The following is a 20,606-nucleotide window of genomic DNA, read 5'->3' as shown; positions in this document are numbered from 1 at the left end:
TTGACATGGAAAATAAAGGTGAAATGAGTCATTTCTGAAAATGAATGTCAAAAAAAACAAAACAAAACATTTATGCTTATGATGTGTTTTAAGTATTCTAAATAGTCCTCCTCATGCCTTGTAGGTACTCCACTCTGAAATCTGTGGGCCTTTAGAAACAGCATGCCTCATGTTGGTTTGTCCTGTGGGAAAGAACTGGACCTAACTGTCACCCCAAATGTGGAAGGTTCACGTGATGAACAACTTCATCTGATTGACCGAATCAACTTCATCTTTCATTTCTGAATCTGAATTCATTTTCAGAAACTCATCTCTGCACCATCAGCAGCTCTGCACAATCCCCAGACCATCTCAACCACTCGCTGGTCGTTGCTCTTTCCCTTCCCCTTTCTTCCGGTGGCTTCTGTTTATTGTAAGCAACCCAACTGAGATAGTTATTTTTATTTAATTAGCTTATTTCTCCCTTCAGTTTGTTCAGTGGCATGAGCGTAAACTCACTTAATCCAACAATATTAAATTCATTGCATTCAGATTAATCCACGGTAACAATAAACACTGAAGTTTGGTTTTCTGCACCTCAGATACGTGATGAATTATCTTTTAGTGTGCCGAGTATGATCATCTTGGAATTTGGTTGTCTAGTTACCTTTACATTCAAAGAGTATTACCGTAGAACTTATTTTTAACACTGTTAATGTGACGAGTGTTGAGGTTAATGAAGAGTTATTTTGGGTTAGGTTCTGGTCATAGGTAAGTTATGTCTCAGTCAGTAGCTGTGTGTACTGGATATTCACTGTGAATCATCAACAAGATCTTATTCCAACCATTAGCAGAACATCAGCCTCTTAATACAAAGATTTTATTTTAAATGATTCAAATTTTACACCACATTCGGGGGGTACTTTCAATGGTTTTGTCACCAGCTGAAGGAGATACAGGATGCATGTGCAGATAAGCTCATTTTTTATTGATACAAATCAGAAGCAGAGAAAACAGAAGAACACAGAAACAAAACAGGATTAACAGAAGACTTCTCAGAATTTACAGACATGAGAATAACCAACTCAGACATGAAATATTGACAATTCCACGTGAAGAAACGTACAAAATCCAGGAGTATTTATACGATGAGCAAACCAGACTTGATGAACTCAAAACAAATGTAGATGTATGCCATGACTGAATTATCTGAACAAAAGAAAACCGGGAAGTTACTCAATCTATTATAAATAACCAGTAGAGGGGGAGAGAGAGAGAACCATGTTGTTACAGGTTTGGAGTAAAAGAATGTTGAACAGTGTTTTTCTGTAAGTTCTGCTTTCAAAATTTCGTGATTTTTTTTTTTTTCTGCTCGCCCCTTTGCTGCATGTTAAAATCGCCTACAAGACAAATGATTGTAAAAATTATTTGGATGTCATCTCTTTGTTTTATAAAACTTTTCCTCAAATCCTCTATGGAAATTATACCAACACAAACACGGTTTACACATTTTTCTTTCAACATGTTATTTATTTATTCAAATTCCATCTCAGAGCCTTTTAACAGTGTAAAAAGATTAGTCGTTATAAAGAATATATCACAAATTTCTATACATTTTTTACAAGTTTCACAGTGGTCTATGGTCCTCTTGATAATCAAACATTATCAAAATTTCATATACTAAACAAAAAACATATTGGTATATTGTACAAACTCTTAATCTTCTACAGTTATTAAATAGGGATGAAAACAAAAGAGTTTTGAATGACACATGACATCTTGGGCGACTTGGATGTGTAAGAACCTGGTGAATCTGCTGTGAGTCCGTAGGATGTGTTTCAGACCGCACTGTGAGCTCTTGAAAGGGATAAAGAAAAAAAGATGTTAATACCATTGACAATATTGAACAAACCCTGTGTAATCAATTCAGTATGAGTCGGAAGAGTATCTAGAAAGTTGTATCTTTTCATTTAATTTGAAGTTTCAAAAGAACAACAACGGAAGAGAAAAAGACAACGGATTCGGATTCAATCACTCACCATTTCTTAATGAACTTTTCGAGGAAATTCTTGACAAAGTTGGACTTTGGGTTCAAGCATCTCTTTCCTGCACCATTTTTCAGGTGGACACTGTAGAAAAAATAAGATTGTTGTTGTTGTTGTTGTTGTTTTTAATCAACCACACGGAGTTCATCTGCAAAGTGCAGTCAGCGTAAGTGAAAGATCCAAGCACTTACATTATCTCCTGTTTGTCACAGGACGCGCTGGGGGGTAATACTTCAATCTTCTCCACACGTGTTCGCTGCACATGCATCACTCCGGCATCCCGGCAAACGCACCTGCTCACGCCGTTTCTGGCCTGCCCTGGAAAACCAGACAAAAACCAGTTAGTCCCTCAGTCTAGTGCCGTATCACTGCTAAACACCCGGTTATTTTTTTTATCATTACTCAACGTTGGAATATTTGTTATATGAAAGTTAAAAATCAATATGACCGTAGAGTAAGAGTAAATATATGTTGACACAAAACAAAAAAAAGACACCGTTCACTCTTACCTTCAACGTTCACGGCCAGCAGACAAGCAAAAAGAAAGAGAGCTACGGTCAGTTTCATCATGTTTCTGAGAATCTTCTGCTTCTTGTCGCCGCTGAGAGGGAGCTGTGAGGGTCAAGTGATGAGTGAGTGAGTGTGTGATGTCCCTTCATTTATACTCTATAACAGGGGTTCCCCACCCCCCCACCCCCCCTCCCCCCGGCTGACTGTGTCACTGGAATCAACTGTGACACTGACATTGCTAATTTCAAATTGCTTCACGTTTTTCCTGAGTGAAATTGCTTACTCGCAAGGTTCCCCATTTTTCAGAAAGCGCAACCAGACCCTGACTTCTAGATTTGAATTTCTGGGGAAAGCAGAAGGAAGCATTCATTCAAGGGTTGACCGCTGATGGCTAGACAAACAGGGGAATGAGTAAAGACAAAAATACCTTTATGTCTTTTTTTTTTATTATTATTATTATTATTGTTTACAGCGATAAACCGTTTTCAAACAGTATTCATTAAATAAAACGTTATTCAGCATAACTGCCCACTTAGCTTGAATTATTCACAGTTAATTGGAAGTTTATACACAGTTTATACTCAGTGAACACCATTTTAGGGATGGGCATCTTTTTTTATTAAAATGGAAAAAAAAAAACAGGAAAGGTATGCCTCTGCTGTTCTACTCTCATTGGCTGCTGAGATCCACACTCTAGCAGGTGAATTTCTAGTGCTCTTGCAGGCCAACTGTCTGACATTAATCATTTTTTTTTTAAGTTTACTTTAAGCTTGATGTACCATGGTTAAAACAACATTCAAAGAGTCAACTGGCAGGTTTTCAATGAAGCTTTCCATTTAGAAGTGTGCCTTTCTCCAAAAAAAAAAAAAAAAATCGTCAGACATTTAAAACCCAAACGTCAAAACACACAAACATTTAAAAACAACCACTTATGTTATGACTAGTTCATGCATGCCTTGTGCAGTCAGCAGCTCGCCTGCACCCGGGTTAAGTGCCTTTCCCAAGGGCACTTCAGCTGTGGATGTTTTCCTGCCTTTCGGTCACAAGCCCGCTTCTCTAACGCTTAGGTGACGGGCTGCCCCCGGTAGTAGATGTTTTGACCAATTTGTTCGGTTAATGTGAAAGAAACTGTAAGGATCTCATTTGTTTGACTAGGAGCAGTGACAACAAAAGGAGTGCACATTAGGTGAACTATTAGTTAGAAATGTTTAAATGAACATAAGTCAAAGAATAACAGTAATACCAACAACAGAGTCTCATTTGATCACTAAAACAGTATTCAGCATTTAGGTTGGTTTGTCAGGTATGGACACCATTACAAACAGTTGGCCTGAACTGACCATATAAACTTAGCCTGTAAGATTTATGAATTTCTCTGTCTCTGTCTCTCTCTCTCTCTCTCTGTAACAACGCATGACTAGATGTGTGCACCTTGGCAGTAGCCACAGATGGCTGTGGTGCCGAGGAGTCTCTTATGTACGCACGGTGACCATGGGGTCAGATCCATTTTCTGTCCATCAAAGCAGATTGTTGTCATAGCTTTTGTTCCAGCAAGTTGTGCAGGCCTGACTCTCTCTGGTACAATGTCATGTAAACCCAGGCTTCCTTCCAGGGCTCCTGGAGGAGCACTTTGGTTTGCTTACTACAGATTCATGATAGGGGACTTCAAAGACAAGAACTTGTGGTCCCAGTGGAAAGAACCAAGGGTGTTTGGAAGGTGTGTGTGTGTGTGTGTACATACATACATACACACACACACACACACACACACACACTCACACACACACACACACACACACACATATATATATATTTATGTATATTTACATAAATATATATATGTATATATATTTAAAGTAATCTCCGATTTCATCATTTCTGATGATGAATGCTTGTTTGTGTTGAGCTCAAATGTACTATTTTCCCTGTTATTTCATTGTTTTTATCAGTTATAAGAAAATACAAATGTATTCTTTGTTTTAAAAGAGAAATCTCTCTAATTTTGCGTATGTTAATCTATTTTTACACGCACTGTAAAAAAAAATCATTAAAAAATAAAGCTCATAAGCATGGCAAAACAATAAAACCATAAAATTACAATAAAGTGCCTCAAATTCAATAACCATGTCAAAACCATAAAATGGCAATACAGGTGCTTAATCAGGGCAGCAGGGTGGCGCAGTGGGTAGCGTTGTCGCTTCACGGCAATGAGGTTCCAGGGAGCTTGACTCCCAGCCGGGCGGCCAGGGTCCTCTCTGTGTGGAGTTTGCACATTCTCCACATGTCTGCGTGGGTTTCCTCCCACAGTCCAAAGACATATAAAGTCAGGTGAATTGGAGACACTAAATTGAACCTAGGTGTGACTGTGTGCATGAATGTGTTTGTCTGTGCGTCTGCCCTGCGATGGACTGGCGACCTGTCCAGGGTGTCTCCCCACCTTTCGCCCTGTGAATGCTGGGATAGGCTCCAGCTTATCCTAATTAGGGTCCCCGCGACTCTAATTAAGGTAAGCGGCTTAGAAAATGCACGGATGTGCTTAATGTAAAATGAATGGACGTGCTTAACATATTTAGCTAAGTGTGCATTTTTTGTAAAACTCAAAATGTGTCTTTATTTTTATTTTTTTTTTTTTTCTTGTGCTCAAAAACCCAAACACGAGTGGAAATATCGGCAAACCCCTTTGCCTTTTACTTTCAAAAATGCATTTCAGAGAAAGAGCAGCTAAGAGAGGAAGCTCTGAAGCACTGAAAGCATTACTGAAAGTAGGTCCCTCGGCCAAAATGGCCCCACTCCAAAAACATGACCGGCCAGAGGGAAAATCCAACCACTGGAGCATTATCAGCTTCGGTTCAAAATAGACATCTGTGTCTTCACTTATTTCATCATCCGCATTGTTAAAAAAAAAAAGAGGAAGAAGGTTACATCAGTGGCTGGTCGAAGGTTACATCAGTGGCCGGTCGAATTGTCCCCCCCCCCCCCAACTTTGTCTTAAAGTTGATTTGAGGTTATGTCTACCTGCAGCAGGGCCCTGTTCCAGAAAGCGGGTTTAGTTAGTTAACTCAGAGTAAGTAGTAAACCTACTAACAGAAGAGCCCCATGGCTTTGTTTTGCTAGGGGCATGAAGCCATAGGGCTCCTCTATTAAGAGGTTTACTGCTTACTCTGAGTTAACTAACACTGAGCTTTTACTAAACTCTGTTTCTGAAACAGGGCCAGGTCTGTTAGTATGTGTCTGTATAGACAACAGATTTAGGACAAAGTGAATTGGTTTTTGGGGGTGAGGTAAGAAAAGGGTTGAGTAAAAGTAGGTTAGTTTTTGAGGTTTGGTCCTGTTGTGGCCTCCACACAGAACAACTTTCACATCAGTATCAGTGAGGAACTGTGAGGAACTGGAGAGGAACCAAAAGCCACCCACTGGTTTTCCTTTGGGGAGTGGGCACCTGAATCATTTACATGCAGAATATTTAACAACTTTATATGAAGTCTTCATTTGGCACTGGGCAAGGTTTTTTTTTTAATGCTGAATGCTGATTTGGGATCAGTGAAACCATGTTGCTTTAAGGGAGTTGTTGGGTGAATGGCTGTGTGTTACTGACATTCTGAGAGAAAATTATATTAATTTTGTTTGTGTAACACACACACACATACACAAAGGCACACACACACACACACATCTAATTCTAAGACCTTCTGTATGTTTCCCAGTTTTGGTGTGGATGTTACTGATGCTATCGATCGATATTGACTAACTATACTATAACTATACTATAACATTACTATAACTATACTATAACTGTACTATAACTATACTATAACATTACACGTTTGTTTCCCCAGTCTGCTTGAAAAGATGCATTAAACCAATGGACTCACTTCCTATCCACAGAGGTCTGTTTTAGGGAAACCACAATGGAGTCCCTGTGGTTATCAACAATGCCCAATCATTTTCACAAAACCTGTTTTCCTTTGTCATCCAGAGGAGCCTCTCAAATGGAGACGTTTGCGCTAGAACGTGGGTGCAAGTGATATTTGACATCTTCTTTTCTGAAAAAGATCTTTTTTTTTTTTTTTTTTTGCTTTTAATTTCATTTAGTTTTATGCTTTCAGCACAATGGATTTGAAACCCATTTGTGGGGTCCACATTGACTTTACTGTGGTTTTCTTTAGAGGGAAGAAAAGGGAAGTCTGGTTAATCTGGAAGTCACCTCTGGTTATTGAGGTTACTCTAAGTTTCCATTAACCCACAAACTTCACATTTTCTTTAACTGCACCAGGTTTTTTTGAATGTGGACCTGCTCGCCTAGTGTGAATGTTAGAAATAGAGCAAGTTACCGGTTCTTCTCATCTTTCTTCATTGGCTCATTAACTACAGTGATCTTCTAGTTTGCTCTCATCGCGTGGTTAGAGGTCTTTTGTATATCTTTCAGATCAAGAGCAATCTATGGAGATTCAAAGTTCCCGAAGGAAAACATGGTCCCCTATCTGCTTGTGCACACACACACACACACACACACACACAGACAGACAGACACCCACACAAACACACGCACACACAGACACACAGACACACACACACACGCGCACACACGCACAAACACGCACAAACACAATGCTCTCATGGTTTCACAGGTAAATTCCTGTTTAGTCGTTTTAAATTTTCACACACACACACAACCCCAGAAGTAAACAAGCGTAATGGAAAACATTTCAGCCTGTGTGGAAAGTGAAAGCCTTAAGAATTACTCTCAGTGGAGCAATGGTGGGAAACGCTGCAGCTGATCTCCTGTCAAAGCCCAGGGGGGACGGGGGGGGGGGGGGGGACGGGGGGGGGGGGGGGGGGTACGGGGGGGGACGGGGGTGGAAGGGGGACGGGGGCGCAAAGGAACCACTTCTAAGATTGGAGCCAAATGCCGACGTGTGAGTTCACACATTCAAGATAGCCCCTGCCGCGGAGATGGTTGGAAAGGAAACTCCGGGTTCAGGGGCTAGTGAGTTAGATTAGGACACAAATCTCAGTTTATCTCCAAAATTCAAACTTGTGAATCTCTGATGATTCCAGCTCTATAACTTAAATTTGTGGACAAATGGATTTGTGCTGCGTGTCTGAGAGTTTTGTCTGTGCATGCCAAAAGTTGAGTGAATTCCAAAAGGCTAAGCAGTGCCTCTTAAATCTAAAGTTAGAGATATACATTTAATTGTCATCTATATTTATATATATTATTGATAGTGGATAAACATACAATATCTTTTCCTTGGCAATTAATAAAATTAGTGCAAAGACACAACAGTGCTGATATTACTGTCAACAGTGTTCCTGTGCTACTCATGAACAGAATTAAAATGACATCCTTTTTCCTCCTGGTCTGATAAAACAATTAACAGACAATTGCACAGTCTGAACACACGACATAATACAATACAATGCAGTGTTTTTTGTTTTTTTTTATGAATATATTCATCAGCCTGTTGAGAGATTTAATATTGATTTCATCATCTTCTTCTGTGTGACGACATTCTTGAAAATGAAACTGCAGCTCTGGGAATTTCCCTAAATCATGAGCATCAGACGGTATATAAAACAGCCTTGAACTGTGTGAGAGAATCAGAAACGACCAGACCCTTGTCAGATCTGTAACTGGTGACCTCTCCAGCCCCGCAGAACCAAACATGAAAACTTCGCTTTCATTGACGCTTTTGGTCATCCTGGCCTACGTGACGGTTACTATGGGTAAGCCGGGAACTCATATTACAGCTGTTCATTTCATACTCAACTTTACTGTCAGAGTGGTTGTGAAAGAGAGAGAAAGAGCGGGGGGAGTTGAGAGTGTTTGATTCGTGATTAATGAGCTAAAAGATCTGTGATGATTATGGAGAAATTTGATCATATAATAACTGTTTTACTGTATATTTAACACCGTCTGTTCGATTGCATCGTAAGGTGTCATCTTCCAGTTGCATCAGGCTGATACTGTGGTCAAACTGTGGTTTAAAAATGTACGAATGAAAAGAAAAATTAGATAAAGTTGCAGATGCTCCATACAAATCTTATGGTCAGCGGACAACTCGCTGACCAAACAAACTGTGACGTCACATATCTTGATGAGTCAGAAGTGAACAGGGACAAAGCTGGCGTTCCGCTTTCAGTATGAGCTATAACAGAAGTACGGAAAATATAATTTTTTTTTTTTTTTGGGTTGCAGGCGCTCCGGCACAGGGATACCAACGCTGCCTCTGCCGCACACAGCACAACAGATTCAACAGAAGCAATGTCAATAAACTGGAGATTTATCCCAGCAGCCCGTCTTGTGATCGCCTTGAGATTGTGTAAGTTTGTCAAAACCCATATCGCATGTGTATATATATATATATATATATATGTATATATAAACGTGAGCCAAGCATAGAACATCTGAGAAAATGTCATGTTTGCTTTGCTTTCACAGATTGACACTGAAGAACCCGCAAGTCCAGATCTGTCTAAACCCACAGTCACCGATGGGCAAGATGGTACTCAAGAAAATATCTTCAAAAAAATAGGGGCTCTAGATAGAAGATATCTTCGAGAAGACAGGGACTCCGTTAAGATGTCTCCTCTGTCTTCGCCGGTGCACTTGTTACTGTTGAGAGTTCATTTGTAACTGTTACGAGGAACAGAATATATGCTATGAGTTCATTCAAATGGGACTGTAAGAGTGGGGTTACTTAATCTGATCTCTGCTAGTGTGTGTGTGTGTGTGTGTGTGTGTATATGGTACAGATATTTTGTAAGGCCAGATGATGATATGATCACTAATACTTTTCAACAGATATGTACTATTTATTTCTGAAAGGTTTATTCACAAAACAATTGTGAAATTCTGTTATTTTTTCCTCTTGTCTTTTGTTTGTTTGTTTGTTTGTTTCTGTTCTAACAAGTTCTTCTCAATAAACCACATTCTTAAAAAAACCAAAACGTCTTTGTTCAGAATTGCATCCGCGGTGCTGGCGTGTCGTTTACAGAAAGGGTGAGGGTGATTGGAATAAGCACTGTGCTGCTGTGCACTGCAGACAGCAGTGGAAATGAAAGTTAAGACACTCACATGTGGTGTGTGGTCTCGTCATTGACTGTGACCAGGACTCTTTGAGTTCATTCTCTTTCAAGGCTGCAGATAAAAGAAATCACATGACTGCACTACTCTGACGGAGTGTGCAGCAGAATCATTGTCCTTATTTGTACAAGCTTATGAGTCTGTAGACACACAGGGGTCTTAAGAGAATACCAGGCTAGGGCATATTGAGATACAGAAACTTATAAATGAACAAATAAGTGGATGCATTCTCTCTCTCTCTCTCTCTCTCTCTCTCACACACACAGAAACACAGACAATTCAAAAAATGCACGTCTATTATAAATATGTTTCTATATAAACATTTATATATATATAGAAAAGCATTTGACAAGTTCTTAAATAACTTGAACAATAGGTTTAACTACTCTCACAGTTTGATAGGTGATTTCCGGTTTACTGATATCACACTGGTGGAGTGGTGCAGGACCCAAGCGCAAGACACGAAGATTGTAGTGACAAAAAGGAGGACTTTACTTGCAAAATGAAGATAAAAATACACGTGCAAACTGGAACAAAACCGAGAACAAAAAGGTGCAACCTAACAGTGCGTATAAACACAAACAACGATAGACAAAGGACAAGGCAAACACTAGGGCTTAAATACAGAGGGAGAATTAAACAGGGCAAACATGATTGGATGAAATTAACAAGGGGGAACAAGGTTAATAAATACAACAAACAGGATCAGGTGAGGGGTGGAAACACACAAGGAACAGGAGCACAAGACATTTCAAACTAAAAGTCCAAAGATGAGGTGATGGCTGTGACAACTGACCAATTTATATATATATATATATATATATATATATATAAAATTGAAATTCCCCTAACTTTTTGGGAGGTGGGAGAAACCCTGTGAGGTGTTCTCCTGCCCATATACCTGCCATTCCACCCACTGGTTGCCAACAACATTCTGTTTTTGTTCTTAAAACTGGTTCTTCTTGGCTCTCAGAAGACATTTACCTGTTTCAGATAAACTGGATTCTTTAGTCTTTGCACAAAGGACAGTTGTCTACTGGCTTCGATCTACGTAAAGTTTGTGTGTGTGTGTGTGTGTGGGTGGTAGATATTGGTATTTTATCAGAGTGGCTTCATTGTAGGATATATCTTTGTAGTACTGATCTCTCTAGAACCTCTCTGGAGATGTAAATTCTCTGAATTCATGTTTGGATGAATGTTGGATGGATGAAGCTGTTCTTGAACTCCATCTTCCTGTCAGGATGTAAAAGAGTTTTAATGACTTTTTCTATCAGAAGACAAGTGCACAAAAGGCCCTGTCTCCAGGTGTGTCAGTTCATCACAAAATTTTCCAAAAAAAACCACAAAAAAACATGTCTCGTCATTCAGAGGAAACTAGACTACATCCCATAAATATTCTCCCATCCTCATTGGTCACCAGTGCAAAACAGGCACTTCTTCACTGATCTTGGCATGTAATGTAGCTCCTTCAATGTTTCTATTTCAAGTGCCTTCTGACAGTCACTGCTGATTCAACTGCTTGTTTCAGGCTGGTTTCTTCTTGTTCTGGTATGATATTAAGCTATTACATTTCTTATTCAATTCCCCTCTGTGAAACTGTTGAAATACTGTAGTTCTCACCACAGCATAAACGACATGAAGACACAGCTGAGAATGATCAAGACCTCGAGATTTGTATCACTTATAGAGAATATCAGAACTCCTCATAAGTGAATCAAAACTAAAGGTACGGATGAAACATGAAACTTTGTTTAAAACATAAAAATAATGAAACAGCTTTCACTGTTAAGTTGTATGAGGTAAACCTATGGATTAAAACGACAAAAGAAATTTCCCATATATTTTTTTTTTTTCTATCAAAATAATGTTGGGTTCACAGCTTTATCAGAGATCATCTGTTTATCTCTGTTCTTTATACACTGGCTCTATTATCTGAGTACATCACTTTCACTTTCACTTTCAGTTTGAACGGTCTGTACCAGCCCATTATCCTTTCAGAAGACTTGTTCCACAGCACACCCTCCCACAACCCTAACCAAAGCCCCTCCGTACTTAACCTTTAATTGAACTCATGTCACAACGCACTGTGGGTTGTTTTTTTCACACTGATAATGCAGCTACAGAAACCAAACTTCTGTCTGACGTAGAAATCTTGCATTATTGTTCGGTGTTGTTTTCACTCTGTTGTTTTCATTCATTGTGTTTCACAGTTTGTACTATGTAAGATGTACCTCATATGAGTGCGTTTATTTAGAAGTTTCATGCCATTCAGAGTCTGAAGGATGCACATTAACACTTGTTTACACCCACTTAAACTACAACAGTCCTGGGGGGTGTTCCAGAAAGCAGGTTTAGTGAAAACTCTGAGTTATTTAACTCAGAACAAGCAGTAAACCTCCTAATAGATGAGCCCCATGGATTTGTTTTCTTAGGAGAATGAAGCCATGGGGCTCTTCTATTATGAGGTTTACTACTTGTTCTGAGTTAAATAACTCAGAGTTTTCTCTAAACCTGCTTTCTGGAACACCCTCCCTGAACTCTGACACACATGATCTCTTAAGTATTAACTTGAGGCTCTGCTTCAGCATCATACTTTACCTAACGTGTCATATTGGAGCCTTGGAATGTTGTCTGTTTCCAAATCAAACAAATAGCCCTGAACATGTTGTTATAGGACTTCTGAGGACATGAAACCCCTTCACAGTTTCGCTTAATGCAACAGAGGAGGGCAGATTCATTGGGCTTTAGTGTGTTGTTGTAGAATGCGGTCTGATTGTGCGAATAATAGATGAAGAATGCTCAGTAACAATCTAAACATTCTGCCATAAAATGTGTTCTGCGTTCAAAGGCAACATGAAACTTTATTAGTAGTAGAGAAGAACAGAACCTTCTAGTCGGTAGTGAGAGATAAGATAAGACTCGCAAGGACTCAGTGTCCTTTTCTGTGTGTACCTCCAACCTTCCTACCTACCTGGAAACGAGAGGTTCTGTGGCTGCATTCCAACCAGTCACTCATGAAATGGACTGTAGTTAATATCCCCCCCCCCTCCACATCAAAGAGGACACACATCAAAGAGGACCCAAACCTATTAATTAACCAAAAACATAAGCCAAAAAACATATGCTGTAATAAGACAATGGAGAGAAGCGAAAGAATCTCTGTGGATCTGTCTAGACTGGTGTATGTGAGATTTCAGTTAGACCTCAGTTTACATTTTATGTATCGAGGGAGTGGGTTTCAATATGTCAGTAAAAAGGACGAGAATCACCCAATGAATTCTTCTGCCATGAACCGTAACGAAATGCAACACACAGCGTTTTAGTCCCCTCTGCTTGTTACAGCCCCAAACTGCACGTCACCCTTCTCTGTGTCTGTGTGCTGTTCACCTCTGTACCACCAGGGGGGGTCGAGACTTTGGGGAGTGTTATTCCTGTTCTGGCTATATGGGGTCCTTAATCTCTTTGTTTTTGGTTACATGTTTGGTTCATTATTGATGTATTGTCGTGATTCTCAACTCCAGTCCTGGGGGGCCACTGTCCTGCATGTCTTTGTTTTTAACTCAGGATTGACACACACCTGACTCCACTGATCAGTTCATCATCAAGCCCTAGATTAGCTCAATTAACTGTGAAATAATGAAAAGTTATAACAAAGACGTGAAGAACAGTCCAGACATGCAGAACCAGATATTGACCAGTCATCTTCTCTATCACAGAGAATTTGTCATTTAAACGGGTTTTAACCTTACTGTCCAGTTTGACACCAATTTCATCTCTGACCACTGCGAGGTTGGTGTCGACACTGGTGATAGCTGCTCCCAGTGGCTCCCTCTGGTGGCAAAGCCTTTGCAGCATCGCAAAAGCACTGTTCCCGTGGCCGTCAACCTACTTGATGAGCTTGTGTTGTGGCCCTGCCCATTTTCTGCTTGGATCTCAGACAGCTTTTCCTTAGCTGTGGTGCTCGATTTAAAATGCCCCACGATTCTGCGTGCCCGAGCGCGGATGTCTTCAAGCTCTGGGGTTTTGCCCTAGTGACGTCTTCACCACCAGGTTGAGAACATGGGCGAAGCAAGTTGAGCAGGCTCACACAGGAGATCGTATACGCAGCACAATCTGTGACCAGGCTTCTCACTTTGCCTCTGATTCCCCACTCCGACATGAGGGTGTCCTTGGCCTCGGCTAGGTGAGCAGCTCTGTGGGTTTGAGGGAACTCTTTAACTCCTAGAGGAACAGTGGACAGATTCATCTCTTCTGTGATGAAGTGGCACGTCACAACCAGGTAAGCACGGAAGTCCATATGTCAGCTGTTCTGCCGACTGTTGAGACATTCCTGATCTCAGCCGCAGCCTTCTCTTTGGTGGCTTGGTATGTTGTCTCCACCATAGTCTTCAAGGCCCTCCTACCAGAGATGGTGCAAGTAGGACCCAGCAGTTCAACAAAGGCTTTGAATCCTTCATTTTCTTCAACTGACAATAGCTGAGCATCCATCACAATCGAATCCAGAAACGCCCCATTCAGTTGTTGTTTTCTGGATACTGTCGTAGAAAGAGTATGACGTGAATAGTTCATTCTAGAATATGAATGCCTTACGGTCATGCTACTACGCTTACTTACATGGGTAGAGAATAAAAATAATAACGAAAAATAAGGCAAACAAAAAAAATAATAATAATAATAAAAACATTAATGTGACAATAATAAAGCCAATACAATAAAAAGTACAGATCAGTGTTTGAAGAAAAAGAGAGAAGACAAAGATGAAAAGCAGATTTAAAAGGAAACGTTTTACAAATGGTATAAAGGATATTTTTAAAGGTGAGTTTTCAAAGGGGTTGGGGGATAGCGGCAAAACTTCGAATTGGTCGAACCCTTCCCGGCGTTTCAGTGACGCACAAAGCCTCGCACGTCATCAGTCACGTGGAAATGGCAACAGTTTGATACAGGTGTAACCCAACAACGGGTTAAACTAAACTACATTTTTGTTTAACTGCATGTGTAAGTTTTCATGTTTAACTGAAACCCAGCAGTTAAGATGGTCAGCTGTACAAATTCTTTTACACAGCAGTTTTAACAAATAGAGCAGAAATCTGTTATTTACTGTTCATAATAAAATACCCTTATTAAAAAAAATCAGACCAATCAAGCATGGAAAAACAAGGGGATAGACAGACCAGGCAGCATACTAGCACACAGTAAGGGAGTGATGAGAGAGAGACAGAGAGAGAGAGAGAGAGAGAGAGAGAGCAACCAACTTACCACACCACAGCACATGATCACACACTATGCTTTGTGACTCACTACAAACCTGCACTCGGATCAGTGAGGTGCTCAGAAGCAGAGGTGGGTAGTAGCGCGTTACGTTAACTCCGTTACATATGCTTCAGTAACTTTTCCCAGTAATTTGTACTTATAGGACTACTTTCAGAGCATAATACTTTTCACTCTTGCTCGAGTACATATACGATTTTAAAAAATGTACTTGCACTCCGTTACATTAGACTACACCAGAGGCGTTGTTAGGATCTTGAAACATTGGGGGCTTAGCCCCAGGGCCGGCCCAAGCATTTATGGGGCCCTAAGCAGAATTTGATTTGGGGGCCACTCACCGCCTTGGCGCTGCCAATACTATTGACTACTGTCAATGCTTGACCAGTCGCATACCTACTGTAAATCTAACACACCCATTATCAGTTTTATTAGTTGTAGCTGTGTCACTTACATTATACCAGTGCCTGCCTGGCATGTTTTTACCCTTCTACAGTTTCTAATTTTAAAAAGTAGTTAACTTGCAAGAGTAGTCTGGTGTTAATTTGCACTTTAATATTCAAAGTTATACTTTAAGAGTCATTTTAAGAGACTGATAGTGTTCAGTATAAGTTTGCTGTTTTGTTGAATTTAATCATTTGTAAAACATTAATGTAAATGTTTGGCACGATATTGACTTATATTGCATGTTACATGAACGTAGTCGGACCCAGAATGGTAGAAAAAACACTCACTCTCTCGGCTCTGGCTGGTGCAAATAGACCACTGCAGACCATCATTTGAGCACTCTTTTAAACTTCTGAGCTAGGTGACAGGCTTACTATTTTCATGAATTTCACCCCAGAACGAAACGTTTTTGGGCAAAATTCGTGAGGTGTTTCGCTGTGTGGAAGCCTAGCATAAAAGTAAAAAGCAAGCACATGCGTTCTGTCCGACATTATTTTTTCCCCACGGAATTTACCCAGACTTTCGCTACGTAGCGTTCGGTTCCTAAACCTGTGGAAATGCGGGCCGGTTCTCAAAAGGCACCAAGGCAGTACTGGCTCCGCAACGGCACGGACACCAGCACCGTCCAAGTGGAAAAGCGCTTACAGAGAACCCAAAACGTACATGCGTTTCTGATTAACGATATCATATTATTTTCGATTGTTAATGTATGATCGGAATGACAGATGAATTGATCCGGTGCTATTTTTTTTATTATTATTTTTATTGTTGTAAAAAGAGAGAGAGAGAGAGAGAGAGAGAGAGAGAGAAAGAGAGAGAGAGAGATCCGGGGCTATTCATAAAACATTCGGGGCTGTAGCCCCGGACGCCCAGATCTAACGACGCCACAGGACTACACACTTCTCATTACTTTCATTTAATTTATAAGATTTTTTTTTTTTTTACATACGCGCACAGCTTCTACGACGGCGACTGCTTTGATACACGTTTATATAACACAGTAGCATTATGAGCTAGAGAGAGAGCGTGGAGTTCATGAAACATAGAAGAGTGTTGCTACAGCGCTCGTTTCAAGACGAAGAAGAGATTTCGGACGTTGCACCAAACTTTCAGTAAGCTCTCTACCTGCATTCTCTGGTCTCTTTCTCTTGTGACGGGGTGGTCGCAACATTGTCCGTTTCATATTCTAACGTTCATACTCTAAAGTGTTGGCAAGTTTAGATGAGTTTGTAATGAATGTCTGTTGCACTGCTGATATTTCTGTAGCACACAATTTTGTTAAATATATATATATATTTTATTATTATTTTCTTTATTAGGAATATGACTTAGTACTTTGATGAGCAGATTTTATACTGTGTTTTTTAGACAAGCACTTAAAATATTTATTTTGGGCATAACTGATATTCTGATACATTAGCAAAAAGATGTAAAACAAATAGATGTAAAATCATCATATGAAGTTACTCTCTACTTGACTAATCATTTTATGAGATTCTTTTCTACTCATACTTAAGTCGTTATTTTGACGAGTGCTTTTACTTCTACTTGAGTCATTATTTTTGTAAAGTAACAATACTTTTACTTGCGTACAGTTTTTGCTTGCTCTACCCACCTCTGCTCAAAAAAAGTGACACACGTGCGCCCCAGCTGTACCCCGCGACGCTGCCTCGTGAGAAACGAATAAACGGGGATAGACTCCGATGTACAGAGAGCCAGGCGTTTGTCGATGCCAATCATCCAGAATGAACATGTACGCGCAATATCTTTTCATACCTGCCCAGTTAGCTTTAATTTATTTAAAACCCAAAGTAAACAACAATCGGTGCTTCTTAAAGAGAAACAAACCACAGTCAACAGTCATACTGCTTAAAATCAAAAGAAAATATTCCTATCAAACGCTTGGCACCTGCTGCAAAGGACCATCGACTCTCACCCACAGACAGTTACGCGCTGACCACGCGAGGCTGTCCACCCAGCCGAACGCGAGCTCCGCCGACCATCGTCAGGCCATACACACGTAGCGATAACATTAATAACTCGGGTCGCTGCTTGCTTCCTGCTACAGCGTTCCTACAAAACAGCAACATGCATGTTAATCAAGCATCACAGGAGCCAAACTGCGAATACACACACATATGCACCTTCCAAAACACTGCAACGTACCCACCTTAACTCAGAGTCCTAATCCTAAACACAAACCACGGTATTCTCATGAAACCTGAAGTGGGTGCTTCCCAAAACTTCCTATAGAATTGGTCCAATTAGTCTAACAGTCCGGTCGGACTATTCCGCTGGGTCCTATTGATCCCCGGTTAGACAAGCTTTAACACACTGTTTCGCACCAGTATGCTTTACGAATGTGAAATGAGCTTCGTTGACTCAGTATCAAACGTCCTATCACGACCTGGATTGTCCTTTGTTTTGCCTGATTCGCTTTTTGACACGTCTACCCTGATTTTCCAAGTAAATAAACTTGAACTGAACTTCTCTCGCCTCCGTCTCTGTATCCGCGTCTGAAGTGGCACAAGGGTAAGGTTCTGGGATTTCAAGCCGGAGCCCCGCGTTTACTTTCTAGGTCAGCCTCACAGGGGGGCATCCCGTTCCTTTTCTAGACCCATGTGTCATATCGTAAGAATGAGAGCCGCGTTAACGAACCAGATGCATCATGACTGATTAGGCAGTGCAATTTGCACATACGCCTACATCCTAACAAAATGTATAAGGGGGAAAAATCTGTATTTATCTGTAATTGAACCTCACAGGAAACCTTGCCAACAATTTTGAGATTTCAGTACTAAATGAAATACTTCACTCTATACACATGAGTGCACCATGGAAATTGTTGGTATATCTATTTATGACAAAAAAACACTCACATTTGATATTCATAGTGGAATAGATTATGCTCTTGCTGAGGTGCATCCTCCACAATTTCGAAACTGTACCTGCGATGGCTACCAGCAGATGGCGCCATACTACTAGGTTCATCCTGAAACCACTACAACGGGGGCTATTCCAGAAAGCGGGTTTAGTGAAAACTCCGAGTTAGTTAACTCAGAGGAAGTAATAAACCTCCTAATAGAGCAGTCCTATGGCTTCATTCTCCTAGCAAAACAAAACCATGAGGCTCTTCTATTAGGAGGTTTACTACTTGTTCTGAGTTAACGAACTCAGAGTTTTCACTAAACCTGCTTCCTGGAACACCCCCCAGGACTGGGCAATAAATTGTGTTTGTAAATAGCTGTACAGTAATCACAAAGATTTGAGTCTCATCACAAGTCTTCAAAAGCGTAAGCATTCAGGTATATTTATATACAAGCAACGGTTTCATTGCTGTGCGACAGTCATGATATTGTGACGGAATATTTTAGGAGCCGTTAATATAAACAAAAAAAATACAAAGGTATTTAAAGGATATAGCCTTAGCGACGGAAGTCGCCAGGAAAATTCACATTTCACATATTCAAAATAGTCTACCCTTTTACAATAGTCAAAGACAATGGCAATTTTAAAGCCGTATCTAAAAACAATATCTGACCACACATGACTGTCTTACCTAACCACAAATCTGCCAGAGGGGAAGAGTGAAAGTGTTAAGATGTAGCCTAGACCTATGTGGTTTCCTCTGAATAGCTTCTGACCCACCTTCTCCCTCCATAGTTGTATTCACAGAGACCTCCGAAGGTTAAAGGAAAGAGGTCAAATAATAATTATTGCTTAAATGTCAGGCCCACTTTCAGGATGTTGTGGAATAGGTATTCTTTTTGAATTTACTAGTAGGCTACGCAGCTACCGATTCGGCACACATTGCAAATGGGCCGGGGTCAGAGCGCAACACAGAACTACAATTTTGTTTTGATCTAATTTTCATACGTTCAGTTAGTTAAAGAAATACAGATTGGGTTACTATTCCAGTCCTCTGCTGCTATATACAAAAACATTTCTTCCTGCATGTGTCAAGATTCTTATTCCGATAAATAGCTTCACTTTGTCAAAGCGCTTGGAATTAGCCTATTGTTTGTCGGCTAGCAAATTTTGATTCAGCGTGTTTCTTTTCCTGAAATATGTACGGAAAACAAAACCAAGCCACAGTGCACAGGCTACTGAATCGTTGCCACTGAGTCGTTTTATGTGCACTTAGAACTTTATGCCAGTTACTGAGGTTGGGGTCTTTGCTCTGAGGAAATCAGCCCTTTCGCTTTCATTTCCTGTGCTCCTGTATTTTCAAGATTGGTCCTAAAGCTCACACAGAGCATCAGGTCTTTTTTCGGTTCAGAATGGAGAATAAACCTGAGATACCGCAGCAGGGCAAAAAATAAAATGTGTTAGCCCTTCTACTGACCTCAGGGGAAAACAAAAAATATACACATATACATACATATATAATATATATATATATATACATACACACACACACAATTTGTTTCCGCTGTGCTTACAGAACTGGTAGACGACGTGACAGTGGATCCAGGATAGCGTGTAAATAAATGCAAATAGATTATTACGGTCTTGTGAGACTCAGGGAAAAATCCAGTGGTACAGCTGACTCCCGTTAGTTTTTTCATTTTTAGGGAGTCTGTAGCCCACGTTAAATTCATAAATCGTGCACTACACAAAACACAACGGGCGGAAAGTGTACAGTGTATATATAGTTCTCATTAGTACGTCTACATTTACATGTACATTTATTCGTTTAGCGGACGCTTTTAACCAAAGCGACTTGCAAGACGGGGAAAGTACAAACCAAGCATCTAGTCATTAAAGAGGCGTCTGTGGCTTCTGTGAGACCGCGTAAGTTCAGTATTAGAACAGATACAGAGGCAAAAATGCTGAAGTAAAATAACAGAGCGGAGTACATGTGAGTCAGCAAGAAGTATCACAGATCAAGTGGCAAGCAGTACACGTCACAGAGGGAAGGAAATCCGCATCATAAAAGTAATTGCACAAAGCGCAATATGAGCATCAGCATAGATTTACAGTATTTATACAGAAGTGTTATGAATTACACAGCATAGAAATCTGAGTGATACATCGGAACATTTCAGTCATTAAGGCGGCGGGAAGGGGTCAAGTGGAGAGGGGTGGGTTATTTTGTGGGTAAGAAATGTGGATTATACTTTTTTTTTTTTTTAGAGATAGAGTTTGCACCATGTACAATTCAAATACTGTGGAAAAGTGAATATACGTACACACACACACAAACACACATACACACACACACACACACACACACACACATACATACATACACGTGCACGCGCACACACACA

General features: G+C 40.3%; 1 protein-coding gene across 1 annotated transcript; it reads right to left on the bottom strand.

The window, feature by feature from the left end:
* Nucleotides 1-1,743: 1,743 nt before the first annotated feature.
* LOC115821761 (C-X-C motif chemokine 11-6-like) lies at nucleotides 1,744-2,591 on the bottom strand. Its single transcript, XM_030785559.1, has 4 exons — nucleotides 2,534-2,591; nucleotides 2,216-2,342; nucleotides 2,019-2,108; nucleotides 1,744-1,836 (listed from the first exon to the last, which is right to left on the bottom strand). Coding segments are annotated over exons 1-4 (276 nt in total). The 3' UTR covers nucleotides 1,744-1,835.
* Between the last annotated feature and the right edge of the window lie 18,015 nt (nucleotides 2,592-20,606).

The sequence above is a fragment of the Chanos chanos genome, chromosome 1 (genome assembly GCF_902362185.1).
Source record: "Chanos chanos chromosome 1, fChaCha1.1, whole genome shotgun sequence".
NCBI classification, from domain to species: Eukaryota; Metazoa; Chordata; class Actinopteri; order Gonorynchiformes; family Chanidae; genus Chanos; species Chanos chanos.
Note: the sequence above shows the minus strand (reverse complement) of the source record. Positions and strands in the feature narration are given on the sequence as shown.